Source organism: Vidua chalybeata, chromosome 13 (genome assembly GCF_026979565.1).
Source record: "Vidua chalybeata isolate OUT-0048 chromosome 13, bVidCha1 merged haplotype, whole genome shotgun sequence".
Lineage (NCBI taxonomy): Eukaryota > Metazoa > Chordata > Aves > Passeriformes > Viduidae > Vidua > Vidua chalybeata.
In genome coordinates, this window is record NC_071542.1 from 6961585 (window position 1) to 6978497 (window position 16913).

The following is a 16913-nucleotide window of genomic DNA, read 5'->3' on the forward strand; positions in this document are numbered from 1 at the left end:
CGTTTAGCAAATGAATTGCTGTTCAAACTGTTTTTCTTTTCTGTTTTTCTCCAAAACACAAGTTCCCTATTTCAGAATTTGTCCAAAACCATATTTCTATCCATCAGTCCTTTCTGTAAATAGCGATCTACCTTTGTGACATAAATATGACACATCAATGCCAAATCACACAGTGAACTGAGGTTTAGGAGCACTTCATTACTAAAAGTGTGATACGTGAAGCCACATCAAAGTGTTGCTGCAATGGCATTGCTGCAATAGTCTCCAAAATGAAAAAAGAAAAAAAGAACCTAATCCTTGACTACTTGGAATCAATGCCTTTCATAGAGAGCCTAGTGAACTATATCAGTGACTTGAAACATAATGCATTCCAGCTTTGTTGGACTGAAGTGGGAAAATACTGCGGAGAACCAACCACATCATGTTCTGTGATCCAAGTGAAAATGTTTAAGGTCAGCTTAGTCTAAATTGGCCTCATCTGGAGGCTAAAACACTGGGACCACACTGACCACTAGAGTATATAGACCTTAATCTGTGAGGGATTCATAGGTAATGAAGACTTTGAATTGAACTCAAAATCTAAGGGGATGCTGTGGGACAGCTGTGAGGGGCCTAGAGCAGGTGTGTGGTTACAGAAAGGATATGTTTGCTAATTTCCATGTGGATTTATAGTATGCCCTAATTTAAAATAAGTGAGTTACAAAAAAATCCATTTGGAAAGTCACAAACATACCGGAAGTGTTGCATGGTAAAACAGGCTGCAGCACCTTTGCTGAACTTGGAAAGAGGATACCAGGGGGACACTGCCCTCTTACCATGCTCTGGTCCTGTGGCAATGATTACACAAAATCCCTTGGGTTTTACTCAGAAACTATCAGAAAGTGCCTTTCAAGACAGAAATTCCAGAGACATGTATTTACACAGGTAAGGTCTTATCTCTAGATGAGACTGATTTCTTTCCAAAGCAGAGCTATTTACCATTCTGTGTAAATATAGGTATTTTTATACTGTCTTATAAAGACTGATCTTAGCCTTCTGTGAGTAGGTCAGCATGCCTTAAATTTGGCCCCAAGTGACTAGAGCTGGTTAGAATGTCAGGTGTGCATTTCATCTGAAACAGATCTCTCCAATTGGAAGATTCTTCCAGGTCTGTGCTGTGGCATTGTTTTCTCATGCTTCATGGGAGAAACACCACTTAATGCATCATCATCATCCTCCTCATCACCCCCACCATCACCCTGGTACACTCTAAGTGGCTTTTATGCAATTCCTGATGCCTTCTGAAAACTAGAAGAACTGATGCAGTAGATTTCAGGATGCATTAGCATTCAGGATTTCTTTTTATTTCAGGAATTTTATTTCAACTCCTTGCAGCATAATTGGGAGTGAAGCAATGGGCCTGTTCTGGACTCGGCCCTTAAATGATTTTTGGTGTACTGCTGGTGTTAGATTTTTAGTAAAGATGATTCCCCAGAACAAGTATTTTTACCTGTAATTTTCCAGTCTTCCAACTAGTGGCTCTGCTTTTCTAATTTTTGAACAGAAATATAATATACTTTGGGATAGCCAAATAAGAATCTCCCCAAAATAAGCAGCTACCTCTGGAAATATCTTCAGTCTCCCTTCCTAGCCAGGTTGTTTTCAGAATCCAGTGACCTCCCACAGACCATATCTGCTTATTTATTTAGGTTTCTCTTAGCTGTTTTATTTGTGTTGCCTTTCCAGTAATTTTCTTCAGAATATTTAGTATGTTTAGTAGCAATTTTTATTTTTTGTGTTTGCAGTCTTTGCGTTTTCCAGCCTACTTTCCCTCTCATATCTTCCTTCTTTGCCACCCCGTTTATTTTCTTGCTTGTGCTTCCCATTTTTAACCTTGGGAATGCAAATCTTTTTTGACTCTTTCACATTCTTAAGCCTCCATGCTGATTCTATGGATTTTAATTTCCGAGCTTCAAGCAGGGAGTTTCTAAGTTACTTCCTCTTTAAAAAAAAATCTGCTTCTTGAAGTTTAGTATCCCAGAGAGTATGGCTTCTTCATGTGTTTCTCTCCTGCAATGAAGCTGGAATTATTTACATGGTAACTATTTCTCAGGGGTTCAGACACAATTTTTAGTCCTTGACAGGACTATGTCAAATGTTGTTTACATTAGGATACAGAAAACTCTGTTCTCTATGCACTATTTCAGTGCAGCTTTCACTGAACTAATACGGATTTATTTTGGCTCCAGTCTTAACTGCCTTCATACTCTTTTTCCTCTTCAGTACCACTTCAATGTCACTTCAGTTGCTCTTATTTTGAAGTTAGTACCTCACTCCAGCTATTATCCTTCACGATCTACACTGCTTCCATATCCGTGGGTCCACATTTTGTGTTATTTCTCCCCTCCAAGCAGTGCCCACGCAAAGCGTTGCACACAGAGCTGCTCCCCCCTCTGCAGCCTGACTTGTCCTCCCTACACAGCTTACACGTAAAAAGTGTGGTGTGCCTCTGATAATTCTCATCCCCTTATGCTCAAAAAACACTGTTTTTTCCTCTCTGTGATACAGTCCAGATCACCCATTTTCACACTCGGCTTTCTTACGCTGGTTTATAGGCACTTGTGCTTTTATTTCCCAACTATAAGATGACCTAGATGAAAACTGTGATCTAGTTAGTTGAAAAGCCCTGTAAAGTCTTTTCAGCTCAATCGTAAAAGCACTTCCCATGACACTGCGCCTCACTTTTATTTACCATTCTGCTAGTGTAAAATGTCCTTAAAATAGAATTTAATTTTAAACTGGGTTTAATACTTCTTTATATTGTCAAATTGATTTGAGAAGGCATTTATGTAATTGACAGGTGGATATATAGATTTCTTTTTTTTTAAGGAACCACTTCATTTTGTTGTCTGAAACATATTTGGAGTATATTTTAAACATTCTTTGCACCCAGACATAAAAGCACTGTCCTGATTCCACTGGATATTTTCAAAGCTTACCATAACATACACATTTTACATTTGCTTATGTTTTTTTTCAGCTGTAACAGAAATAGTTTATTCTTGAGTTTGTCAAAACTAGCAAGAAATTACCACCTACCTTCCAAATCAGGGAACTTTTTATTTTTTCCAGTTGCTTCAGTTGTGACACACTATTACACAGCAGTCCTGTACCAGAACGGCCTGCATGGACCTTGAGAAACAAGCACAGCTGTTTTTCAGAATATCTGGCTAAGCCTTTGCAGCCTTTTCCATCAGTGCCTGACATTTTGTTGGTCTTCCTCTTTTTGTCCTTGTCACACTTTCTTTACCACGGCTACTTAACGTGGTACTTACTTCTCCTTTGTGATGTTTATTGGATACTGTTTTCCTGAGAGGTGAAAATCAAGCTCTTCTTTTTTCACTATTAATTTGAAGTAGTGATATAAGACTAACACTAAATGTGCTATAGCTGTGCTGATGATGGCCTAGGAGTCTTGGTGGTCCAACCCTTTGATAGTGGTTTTTAAATCCATTTGTTACATTACTTAAGATGCTTTTAGCTGGTATCACTCAACTGCAAGTGTTAATATTCTGCTCAGTCACATCTTTCAGAAGGCATTAATTGATTCAGCCTCACTGTAAAACTGTGACAAGGTTCCTTCACAGATGGGGGAGTTTAAATTTGTGGGAGTGTAACCATGACTAACTCAGACAGTAGGTCAGTGTCAGAGGCAGGATCTCTTGCTAAACCAGCCAGACTATAGGAAGATCAAGCCTCTATTTTTGTACACAGTATTCTGGGAAATGGCAATACAGATGAATTTTGGAGCTGGTGTTTACCTGTGGATGCATGTCTGCATTTCTGTATGTTAATAATTGCACACTTCTCTGTGTGCTCACTATACACACACAGACAGTATAGATGAAAAGACCCCTTTCTTTGTGCTCTTTGCTCTCTTTCATTAGGAGTTGTCTCTGTTGCTGTTCCTCTGAGTGTTGTTAGGGAGGCAGTGCCCTCCTTGCTGCAAGATCTGCATAATGAGTTCAGATGAAGCTGAAGCTGGTGATGTTGTTCCCCTCTGTACTTCTCTTTAGGAGGAGGAATATTCCATCTGCGCAAAGCGGTGACAGTACTGGAACTCCAGTTCTGGTATTGCTTCTATTCACGTCTCAAAGGTTTTGTTTTAGTAAGGCACTCCAGCATGGAGGGAGAAGGAAAGCCCTCCTATTTAGATGCCAAGCAGGAGCCCAGTGCAGAACATGCCCACTGACTGGTGCAGCACAGCTCTTCCTCCCATCAGCTAAGACAATTTCTTTTAATGTCTGGATTCTGCATGCAACACCAATGTGTTCATGCTCTTGCTCTCTGTCTCAATTCATTTCTTTCCTTGAGGGAGCACAGGACAAATCCTTTGATAACTTGTTTCCTGGTTAGAAGCCTTTACCTGCTTTCCCGGAGTGGTTCCCTGTGGCTGGGAACCCTTGTAGTCAGCTCTTCCAGCTGTTTGCCTAAATGGTCTTTAGGGAGACTAAAAGCAATGAACCAGGAATAGCAACATTTGACTTCAGCCAGGTCCCATGGGAATTTAGTTATTACTCACTGCATTGGATTGGCAACATACCTTGTACCTTATACGTGGTACCTGCCAAAGGCTGCGTGCCACGAACCTTCACAAACAGCTGTCACTGGTGTGCTCCTTGCAGAAGTGGGGCACTGGGTGACGTTTCCTCTAATTAATACTGGGCTCCATACCTTTACATACTGGTAGTACTTGCAATGTCTGGGTGAAAAATTTCTCAGATTTAAGTCTTAATAGTGAATTTAGTCATTGAGTGATCATGTGTCATTGTGTTCACTACAAGCATAAATCCTGTCTTTTAGAGAGCAGGGAAACTAATGAGGTTTGCCCATATTCCGGCATAATTACATGGGGTTCCAAAAGAGAAAAATTGAGCTTAGTTAAAAAGGGGAAAAGAAACATGAATTTTAAAGGAAATGGAGAGAGCGGATCTTGGGACTGCCTATATGAGTATTCAAGTTTCTTAAAGAAGGCTCTTTATTGACAAGACTTATAGCACACTTTGCTCGTTTAAGGAAAGGTCAGTGTAACCAGGTATTGGGTTTGCCCTAATCCACTTTTTTAATGCTGCATGTTTGGCAAAAATTTAGGGTCATGTTTTTCATTTACATACTCAAAGTCATTAGTCTGTTTCTATTTAAAGTTAAATATAAGAGCTCATTTTTTATGCAGGCCTTCATCTCTATACAGAATAACTTGCTGGCCACATACAAAAATGTTAAACATTGCTATCAAACATTGGCATTATTTTGCTATATCCTTGGGTGTTCTATTTGATTGAGACTGTAATCAGCTCTTGCAAGAACACTCCACATCCAGTTTTAGTCTTAGCACCACAGTGTACTTTGAGGTGTAAATCTGTCAGGTATCCAAGCACAGCAGGATACTTTGACAGTTTAAACCCAGTTCTCCCCAATCAGCTTTATGAATAATAAAAAGCAGAATGGCCTATTCCAGTTTTGTACATGTAAAAGGCAATGACTTAATCAACAGAAAGAACTGGAGGAGAAATTAGAATTGAACTCTGAGGAGAGGTAGTCGAACAGTTTCTTCTCTCCAGAAGAATATTCTAAAGCAAATAAATTTGTACTTTCCAAGACTTTATTGAAAAGAATTTCCAGCCTTAGAGATTTCATTGCAGCATTGAATGAGAGGTGTTGGGTTCCTTTGCATCTTCTTGAGCAAAAAGAATTTATAAATCATACTTCTGGGAATTGTTATCTCACAGCTTCTTCTAACAAACACAACAATTTGTTTTAAAGTCTTTCACCAAAGATGTCATAAGTGGTAATCCCAGTGTTGTAAGTGGGTACTTAATGTGATTTAACTTAATGCTGATGATGCAAAGCTATTCTCCCCCAAAGCCCATTAAGAACATCCAATTTTCTGGTAGACTAACACTCCTGCTTACTACCGTAGAGATAAGTGACTGTTTAACCAGGACAATAAGTAATACTTTCAAACCAAGGCTGCAAAACTGAGTGGCCACAAAATTGTTCTTTGTGAAAGTTCAGACTTTGAATGTAAATGTTACAAGCTGAGTTTTTTCTTTTTAGGAGTAGTTTGAATTTCTGTATGTACACACATATACACACAGGCACTTTGCAGCATCTTAATGGGTGTACTGGTGAATATCATTATTTATGATATCAGTAGGCATAGTCTAGTAAGAAAAAGGCCAGTGCAAGCCATTTGTGTAAATTAAGTAAAGAAACCAATAAATAATGAGGTCTATTTCATGTCTCTCTAAAGTGCAGATAATTCTAAGAGTTTATCCAAGATAATGCTTCTCACACCACATGCTTTTTGTGGATTCTGTACATGCAGAATGGCACAAAAGGAAATGTCTCTGGCATCATTAACAAAATATGCTAACAGTAATATTTGAAAAGCTTCAGGATGCAAAGTAGAAGCAAAGGCAAACTTTTCAGGAGCTTAAGGCTGCTCACTTGGGTCTAATATAGACTTAGCACTTTGCAGGTCAGTGGCTCTGCTATTTGTCTCTGACCTAACAGATCTGGAGTTCTTCACATCAAAACCAAGTCTTGCTGAGCTGAGATCAAACGTGTTAAGGTAAGGATCTTGCCAGTGATTTATCGTGCCAGGGAGGGTGATCAGGCCATAAGGGGCCACTGCAAATGAAGCTGACATTCCAGCAATTTCTCATGTGTAGTTATAAGGTAATATTCTCAGGCAGAGCTTTAAGTCAAAATAAATTTGCTTATTTTTCTGTGTTGTCTATAATGTCCAAAATCCTAGGAGGAATATTTATTTATACAGCACAGCTAATTTCTAAGTAAGAACTTGTTCCTGGTGATGAACATTTAAAATGGCAGTTACCTACAAGGGAGATTAAATTCTTCCAAATGGTAGAACATATTTCCCATGTACAGATTAATAGCTCACACTGTTTTCTGTCACACATAAGGAGCACACAAGACTTGCAATGCACAAACAGTGCAAAACACAGGAGAACTACACAGAGTAATACGAGTCTTGTTTGTATAAACCCCTCCTCATTCCCACCATTTCAAATGAGCACTTGTGGAAGGGTCTCCAGGATCAAGTTCTTAATAGCCACAACTTCATTAAAGCCCAGTGACAGCCCAATATTGATTATGTAAACAAATACTCCTCCTCTCCACTCTTGATTTAGTGGATTTTTAAAAATCTTTCATTATTTCACTTTTTAAGGTGCAATAAGTGACATCAAGGATCATACTCCATAAAAAACACTGCCATGCTTACCCAATTCATCCAGTGAAGGTTTGTCTTTGTAATTAGTGAAAATGGGAAGCACAGTTACTATTTTAGTCATCCTGGTTTCACAAGCAAAGTTTTCTGATGCAGTTAAAGAGAGTAAATGTTCTTCTCCAGAAATTAGAGTCCCACTGATGAAAGGATAAGTAAAGCTTGGGAGCTTAGTTTCTTAGGAATACATGAAATATTACCTGAGCTATGTTATTGCTCCTGTATTGTTCTACTAACAGCAGACAAATTCTTCATTAACTGAAAAAAGTAAAAATTACTTTGAGGAAAGCCTTTATGTGCTGCAACGAAAGTTTCTTCCCACAGGTTTAATAAGGCAGCCAAAAGGAGTAAAATGTTTGTGGTGGGTATAGTTCAACAGACAATACAATCTGAAGTTTCTTCTCTTTAGATTAATTTTCTTGAACAACCAGGCACAAAATAATCCCTTTAATGAGACTGAATTGAAATAACGGATGCTGTATCAGCATGTGGCACAGTGAGAAACTAAAATAGAAAAGGGTATCATCACAGTTTGGCAGGCTGGGTTTTGTGCAGGAAATACTTGGGGGGGAAGGAGGAAAGTAAGCACGCTACTGCATGTTGCTAAGACTTATTTAATCTTCTTAACTAATTACTCACACTTCCTAATTCAAAATCATACAAACAAAAATGTTTAGATAAGCTGGGAGTTTTTTCAAATGGGTACCCCCTACAGCTTAGAAAACAAACATGACAGGTTTCCCCTGTCTGATGTGCTGCCATTTGCAGAAGAACAGACCCAACTCCCAGAAAGACAGAAGACTAATTAAGACAGGAAGACAGGCAGGTCAAACATTTGGCGTGAGGGATGAGGGACATAGGGGAGAAAAAATCATGTTACATTCCACTTTCACAGCAGACTGACAGGAGGCTTCAAGCCTTTCTCTGATTCCATTTGCTGCTCAGAGACCCTGGATTCCCCCAGCTTCTCCTCCCATCACACCCCTTTCCTAGCATACCATTCCCTAAACCTCTTCTGTCTGCGAGCTAGCTCAGTGGGGGACTTGCCCTATCTGCCTTTAAGCACCTGAACATCCAGGTGAGCAGAACAGGACAGCAGCCCCTGCAGACAGGGCCTGCTTTGCCCTCTCCTCCCACCTCTCTGGGACTGAAAAGAGACTGAGCTCCTGCCACCATTAGGGCTCGATCATGGGAATCCTCCTCCAGCTCATGTCGGCCACACTGAAGGCTGACTTAATTTACACAGGCTAAAATGTCACCAAACCTTGATGTATTCACCTCTTTCAAACACTTGGCTTCTGATCAAAAGTCCACTGGTATGAAGCACTGGCTTTAATTTTAGTAGAGTTGACTCAGGCCTTGCTACTTGGGATTTACACCCAGAGAAGGCAAACATGCTGGTCTTCTCATCAGACACCTACCCTTGGCACAGGACTGGGCTTGCAGGAACAAAATTCTACCAGAGCTGGCTGCACTGCTGCACTGACAGCGAAACCACTCACTTGGGCATTTTATTTCCGATTCCACTTTTTTGATCCTCCTGCTGTACTATGTTTGTAAAGGTTTAAAATTCTCCAACTCCTTCAGTACACTCACAAGTTTGCCCTCTAGATTTCTTGAGTGCAATTGAATTTCTTGAATTTATGAAGGAAAACTGCATTTATGGTACACCACATCCAAAAACTATGACATTACTCAATCAGACTCTGAGGTCCAAATGAGAGTTTAAAAAAGATGAAGCATCCCACAGCACACAAAGCTTTAGAACAGAGCTCTTTTTCCTTGTAATTTTTTTTCTTTCCTTTTTCTTTCTTTTTCTATTTTTACAGTGTGGGGGGTGTGCATAAGGAGAGAGAAGGACAGCTCAGCAGCCAAAGAGGAAAAAGAAAAATCAACATGTTCTGGTTTTGTTTGGCCTTTCAGACCTCACAGGCTCTAGAGCATGTGTCAAGTTTCCAGTGAAACAGCTTTGTTTCCCAGTACAAACATCCCTCTGGAGGCTGTTGCCACTGATTCCTTTTCCTCAACTGGGGCTTGATTCAGCTCCCACTGAAACCAGCTGGATTTTTTCCCTTTGTTTTACCCTGGACCTCTTGGACCTCTTGTAGCTGAAAACCAGCTATGCCCATGGGAGTTTGCTTGCCTGAATTAAATTTGGTGCAAAGTTGTTCCTCTACAGTTCACTGTTACTCTCATACAATTGCAGTTCCCCCACTGCTGAAAGGCATCTCACTAAAGAACCCAAATCTGGGTAATTTCTGAGGATGACTCTGCTCTGGGGTAATGAATGACATGAGAACCACCTGTGCTGAGGTGCTGGGCCAGCCAGGCTGCCTAGGCTTGTGCAGAGCTATCCCCTGAAAGCAGCACAGCCACTGGCACTGCCCAGACAAGCTCATTCATGGCTCAGAAGCAGGATTCTGCACTCACAGTGCTTGGGGAGGTTGGCCTTGAAGCCCATTACTCACCTTTTGTGAACTGCCAGCAAGAAGCTGTGACTTTTGCTGGTCATGTGAACAACCCTCTTAAAAATAAAATTAAATGGCACTGCTGATCCATCGCTGGTCATTCAGCCAGCAGACTGCTGGCATTGGCTTTTGCTTTCCTAGTGCCTTCTTATAAACCAGGTTTTTGCTGATTCCATAGCCAGCTGTTAGTTTCCAGTCACTCCCAGGAGTGCCTCACAACACACTCTAGAATGTGAGAGATTTGCTGTATCAAGACAGCCATAAAAGTAAAGGAAAACAAGGCCTGTGAAAATAAACAAGCTGCACCTCTGATTGGCAATCCCACCTAGTTCATTCCCTTACAATTGAACTAATCATTAGGACTCTTGAAATGTTTCCCAAGGAGAGGAAATGAAGTTGCTGAGATGGGAAAGGATATGAAATTTCCTGACCAGACTGAGGCACAGGTGCCCGGTATCTGGGATGTTATGCAGTATTTACCAAGGGAAATGCTGCTGCTGGATTTTTTGCATGCCTCTAAAATTGTTGTCCGTCCCCCCTAAAAAAGAAGTGCCATTATGTACTTCCTAGTGCCTCCAGCTCTGAGAAGATGCTGAGGGCCAAGCAGCTGTGATTCTCTTATAAAGTACTTTGGCATCTGATGCCCCCTCCCCCATCCCAGCAGATTTAGTGCCAAAAGCTCTCTAAGGAAAAAGCCACATATGAAAAAAAGATCTTTGATGGAATGAAACTATAACCAGCTACTAAATCAATTGAGTTAGGAAATTCCCATTCCTTCCTCCATTCATCCAGAACCAAATCTCCTGTGGGAAGCCATTATTATTTGGATGTTAAAATCCTCTTCCTGTACCAAAAAACATTTCTAGGAGCTGCAACAGCACAAAAACCTTGTTTATTAAATCCATGGGAAAATAATTCCACCTCCAAAGAGCTGAATGCTGGGCCACTGTCAGTGGACTGCCTGAAGTTCTGAGTTAAACAGCTGGGGAGCCTGAAGAAAATGTCTCATGACATCATCACTAAGCAATATCAAATTAAGAATGTAGATCATCATTTCACTCACACATCATTTGAGAACATTTTCAAGAAAGGAAATGAAAAGTTACATTGTTGCCACCTGTGTTGATTACTCTTATGAATTTAGAGAGCCCCAAATATTTTTTTTTTTCCCTGTATGTTTTAAGGAAAGGCAATACAAAAAAGAGAGGCAGTGAGCATGCAGGAATCCCCAGTGAATGTAAAAATCAGTTCCATTTCTCGAATCCAGGGCTAGCCCCTGGCTCAACAGCAGAGGGAATTTGAAGTGCCATGAAACTAAGGCTCCTTCAACTAAGAGCTTCAAAGGAGGTCTTAGTTCTGTACTTAATTAATTATATTTATATACACACTCATAGTTGTTTAGTACTTCCCTGCTGGTAAATAGTGATGAAAACACAAAATATGTTTTCTCCCTGCTCTAAATTTTCCTATTGCTGCACTGCAGATCAGAATGTCCAGCCTGGGTTTGTACACGTCCCTTCCTCTTTGAATATTTATCACTCCAATTACCTGCACGGTTAAAATGAACCATTTTAAGTTGCTAATTATTACTAAGCCAACTGGGATGGATGGCTACTGAAACAAGAGATTGTAGTTGTTTATTTGCAAAGCTAAATTTGCTTTGTGTTATGTTAAAAACATTTATTCTTGGCTTGATTCCAAAACTGATGAGCATCCACAAGGCTATTGAACTCAGCATGTAATGCTTGTGAAATGCAGGTCTTGTGCAAAATGCAATGTATGATTTTCTTCCAATTACATGTCAGGAGTTTCAAAGTAACTTGGAATTTTTACATGGTAACTTTGGGATTACTTTTCCTTTGTATACTTTTCAGTATGATGAGGTATCTCCAAGGCTCTGAACAGTCACTTGACCTGAAGGATGAGTCAGATTGCTTTCTTGATCAGCCCTGTGGAACCCTGTTAACAGCGGCCATATGTAATTAGCCACAGGCAGGATTTGAACCTAGTGAATACATGGTGGGACCATTATCTTGCAAAGTTCTAGTAAAAGATCTGTGAGAACACGTGTATATGAGCAAGAGGTTATTGTCAGTACCAGGAGGGATGTGACTGTTCTCTTTAGGAAAACCCATGCCCTTTCCATCTTTCATTTGGAAAGGAACAGAAATTGTCCAGAGATCTGTGTGATGAGGTCTAGTGAGAATGATGACACTCCAAGGGGCATCATATTCACAGGGGCATCTGGGAGCTTCCACCCAGGCCTGTCACACTGCACTGTTTGGAACAGCCCTTCCCACCCCCCAACCTCCCACACCCCAGCACCTGCACCCCCAGCTCCCCTGCTCTGCTGGTCCCTTTGGCATCACTGGGGAACAAACGTATTTGGTTTCCTGCTTCACCCACTGAACACCAGCCAGAGCCAGACTCCACTTACAGGAGGCCTTGGCTGCTTTGCCAGTTGGGTTTGTTCTTGGCCAAATCACTGCACTGACAGGGACACCTCAGTACAGCAGCAAAGTTGGCCTTTCATCTTCTTGCTCTGACGTTACTGCCATTACTGCTTCTACTAAAAGTAAATGGCAAACAAAATGTTTGTGTATTCCAAGATTTTTCAAGTGCTCCCTTCTTCCCTTTGCCTTTTGGCAAATGCTATTGATAGCACCCAACAGGCCAGGTTATTTAACTACCACAATACCACATAGCAAATGCATGACACACTCTAGACTTTTTCTTCTCCCTACTGCATATCACAAAAGGTAACACTAGGACTCAAACAAAAACAAATTACCTCAGTAACTCCTGGAAAACTCAAGTGGTTAATCAGTTACCTTTTATTTACATATATATGCTTAATGCTGAATTAAGTTGTAAAAACCAAAGGCTGATTTATAGCCCCAGTCAGCCTTAATTAACATTGATTCCAGGGGAATAGTAAATGTGAATAGCCTTCACAATTGAGGTTGAACAATGAACTCACTGGGTGTTGTCCAATTTGTAGCATGATTTACATGGAAGCAAGCCCTTCTTTTTCTAAGGTTACCCCTTTTTTAATCTGGTGTTTAGGATGGGTTATATATAATCCATAGATAGGAACATTTGCTGTCAAATATTCTCCCTGATTTAGAGTTAGCCTTTACCATGATCACTATAAATAAGGGAGAAAAAAAACCCAATTTGAGGCTTTGCAGGGATTCCTTTTTCTTGCAATGTGTCATCGCTTCTCCATTTCATGGCATTTTTACGAAGTGGCCATAATGAAAGTCAGATTAAATGTACAGGATATATACATTTAATCAACAGCCATTGGAGTCAGTAGTGCTGGAAGAGTTATAAAAGCCCCTGTGAATGCAAATTTATTGCAAAAGAATCTGTGTCTCAGTGGTAGGAATATCTGCTGAATGGTACTACCTGACACAGAACACCTAAAACTTTCAAAAGTGAATTATTTAAGTGTAAGGCTTTGCTTGTAAAGCCGCCAGCTGCTGGATTTCAAGACTTGAAACTGTTCCAAAACATGGGACTAGGTACTTTATTTGTGCACTAGAGTAAATACTCTGATTTTACTGCCAATTTAAATGTGCTCAGTTTACAGTAATGAGCTTGTATAGGCAATACCTTGTTTATAGAAAGTGGAACAGGAAGAAACTAACATTAACCATTAACAGTAGCAATTTCTCTTGCTTTCAGCTCTAACTTTATGCCAAATAGATCCTTCCCATGTCCTATCTGAAATATTTACTATTACTGTTCTTTTTCTAAGTCAGTGGGATAAATGGAGCATTCAATAAAATCATACAGCTTTTCCTTCCAGTCAGCTTGAATTGCAGCACTCTTTTGTAATTCCACAGCACTATTTCTCATTCCTATGGTGGAATGTATTTCAAGAACAAATACATGTCCCATGTACTAGCAAATCTGATGATAGGTGTTAATCCCAGCAGAATGGAGTTAAATTTTTTTAATCTATTTAAAAAAGAACAGACCACTTCTCTAAGGGAAGTGTACTGAATTGTAACTGCCACGATTTCTCAGGTTCTTGTACTCCACCAAACTGCTTTATTCTTTCAATGCATCTCACACAAGAAGCCTATGTGTTTATGTACATCCTGTCACCTTAAACAAACATGCTTACATCTTCTCTGGCCATCTGCTCCTGAAGCTGGAAGCTTTTCTCCCTTCCCCTCCCTCCTCAGCACCCCCTGACACACTCACTGGCTGCAGAGTTAACTCTGAGAAAACTCAGTGGAAAGCACGAAGTTCCTTCCACACAGGTCACAGATCTCAGTGTTTCTTTGCTTCACTTATAGTCCAAAAGTAACAATGATACACCAGAGGATTTCAGCTTATGGCATTGGTCACTAGAGATTGTACTGGTGATTCTTTCACTATCTCATTTTGGGTTAGCTCCAGAATGTCCTAACAGTACATTGGGAGCAGTGCTTGGGTTTGCTGAACACTGTCATCACTGAGCAGGAAGACAGCAGCACAATCTGAGACGCTCACAGTCGAAGCACGCCAACAGGTTCAGGATAAATAGGGCATGCAAGGAAAGCAATGGTAGTGGTGTGCTAGGTCCTGAGTTCAGCAATCTTTGAAAGCCTAAACAGAAGGAGAAAGGAGGAGTAAAGAAAGGACAGACTCTGGAATGGATGGAGGGGCACACAGCAAAGAGGTTGAAATTTGAGGCGTAGGGAAGATGAGGAAGCACAACAGAAACTCATCCATATTAGCAAAGCACATAGAATTGTTGGTTCCTGTGTACAGTTCTGTCAGCAAGGCCTTTTCCAGGTTCCTCCCATGCACAGCCACAGTGAGCTGGACACGAGTGAGCTCTGGAGCAGCAGCTGTGACACTGCAGCTACTGTGGCACCGAGCCTGAGCTAACAAGCCCTGCTGAGAGGAACACAGCTACAGGACTTCCATTTGGCTTGGAGAATAGGCTTGAGCTAGCTCATGTCTAATAACTGAAAACTCTACAGATGTATTTTTGCCTTCATGTGTATGAAGGTGGGCCAGTTTCTCTCGCCTGTGTATCTCTGATTAGAACTGAGGCTCCTCAAGCTATCAAAGATCCCTGTCTTTATAAACACAGCCTTGTATGCAAAAAAACCCAAACCAGGTGGTGAACATTCCTTCTGCCTATGTGTGAACTCCTGCTTTCAGTGGAGTCAGGGGGAAAATTCCTGTGTATTCCAGTGACGCCAGGAGACCATCTTACACATTTAAAGTTGTATTTCATGGAATCCAATAAAAATGCATTGATATCTGGACTCCAAGGAACCCAAATCTTGCCTGGATTTTTTGAACACTTTCATTCTTAGAAAGATCTAAAAGACAGAAAGAGTCTGAATACCTAGGAAACTTTCGCTCAGTCATTTTCATGTAGTGACTTCTTTAAAAATTGTTAATAAATAATTGCATCCTGTTCTTAAAAGTCATTCAGCAGCAAATAACGGACATGTGTGCAGCTACCAGAACAAATCTACTTTAAACAAACTCATTTGTCATTACCTTTCTCAAGACAGCTATTGTCAGCACCATTACCATTTAAATTTGTTTTGCCCCTGACAATTAAAATATCAACACTGAGAGAATGTAACAATTTCCATTGTTCTTAGCAGATAAGCAAGTTAGTGTTGTGCTGCAAGCCATCACTGTAGCCATAATTAACTGACTGTGTATTGAAGAACTGTGATGTTTGAGATTATTCAGCCTTGACTGGGATGTATCAGTGACTAAATGTTTACTTACTGAACTGAGTGATTACTCCAAATCCTTGTCTTGTCTCCAGCAGTTTCAAGGCTTTTTCTCTGATACAGCTATTTCTTTTTTTAGTTTATTTGTTACAGTTTTTGAACCAAATTTGAACATCAACCAATGTTTAGACTTTAATGCTGCTTCTATAACGACACTGCTATAGAATACAGAGAGACATCAGGGGCTGACCTCAGTCTGAACTCTTGAAAACTAATTTTCATGCACAAAAATAAGTTTCAGTTCTTTTGTATTAGAATCTTCAGCTTTTCTCATGAGTTTGTTGTTATATACATTACTGTTTGTTCATGCAAGAGACCTGATGACTTTTCTTCCTTTTCTAGATTTTCATCAATAATGAGTGGCAGAATTCTGAAAGCGGAAGAATATTCCCAGTGTATAATCCAGCAACAGGAGAACAAATCTGTGACATCCAGGAAGCTGACAAGGTAATGTATCCCATGAATGGCTATATGTTTAATGTATAAATTAAATGTATAACAGATAACACAAATGTATAAATAGATCAAAGCAATCAGTCCAGAATAGCACTATTGGACAGTTCTTTTATTAATCATAGTTCCAAAACCCATCACATGTGACTGAGGTTTTATAACAGCAAATCCCATAAGCCTGCTTGTCTTACTTACCCTGTGTCTTTGATTTTCTTCTTCCTTCTTCCCAGGTTGATACGGACAAGGCAGTGAGGGCAGCTCGGCTGGCTTTTTCCCTCGGTTCTGTCTGGAGGAGAATGGATGCCTCAGAAAGAGGCCATCTTTTGGATAAGTTAGCTGACTTGGTGGAAAGGGACAGGGCAATTCTTGCTGTAAGTGAAACATAAAAAATCAGTAGTCCAATCAGTTGTCAGTTTTACATTCTGAGAGTCAATTCATTCATGAATGAGTTGATATGAATTGTATGTGAAAACCACATGCAGCTCCCTGGCTGAAATGGCTCTGTCCACTTACAATGTGGTGTGAAACCCATAAAAGCCAACAAGAGGCTTCAGCGGGCTCAGATCAGCTTTAAATTGGACATCACACAACAGCAGGGGTGTGCACACGTGTGTGCCTGCCAGGCACGCCTGTAACTCTTCTAGAATAAGAAAGGGCAGGTTGGGATGATCTGTGCAGCAGGGAAGGGAAGGGTAAGTGGGGTGCTTAGGGACACTCAGCTGGTGACACGAATTCCGAGTGCGGCTCCGTTCTGCTCTCGGATGAAGCCATCAGAACGGTGGCATTGTTAATGTTGTTTTCCGCATGTCAAGTGCTTTGAACTAAGCCCGTGAACATCTTAATTCCAGCTTTGTCAACACTTAAATCATCTTACCGCCAGCAGATACTGTAAAATCGCCATGGGGAGAAGGAAGTGCACAGCAAATCAGGTTTACTCTGCCT

General features: G+C 40.5%; 1 protein-coding gene across 10 annotated transcripts in view; it reads left to right on the top strand.

Moving 5' to 3' along the window:
- The window catches only part of ALDH1A2 (aldehyde dehydrogenase 1 family member A2), a 186125-nt gene that overhangs the window by 139072 nt on the left and 30140 nt on the right, over positions 1 to 16913 (top strand). For all 10 annotated transcript variants that reach the window (XM_053955249.1, XM_053955246.1, XM_053955245.1 and 7 more), the window contains 2 exons: positions 15861 to 15965; positions 16202 to 16342. In XM_053955249.1, coding sequence (XP_053811224.1) covers positions 15861 to 15965; positions 16202 to 16342 — 246 coding nt within the window. The remainder of the gene's footprint in view (positions 1 to 15860; positions 15966 to 16201; positions 16343 to 16913) is intronic.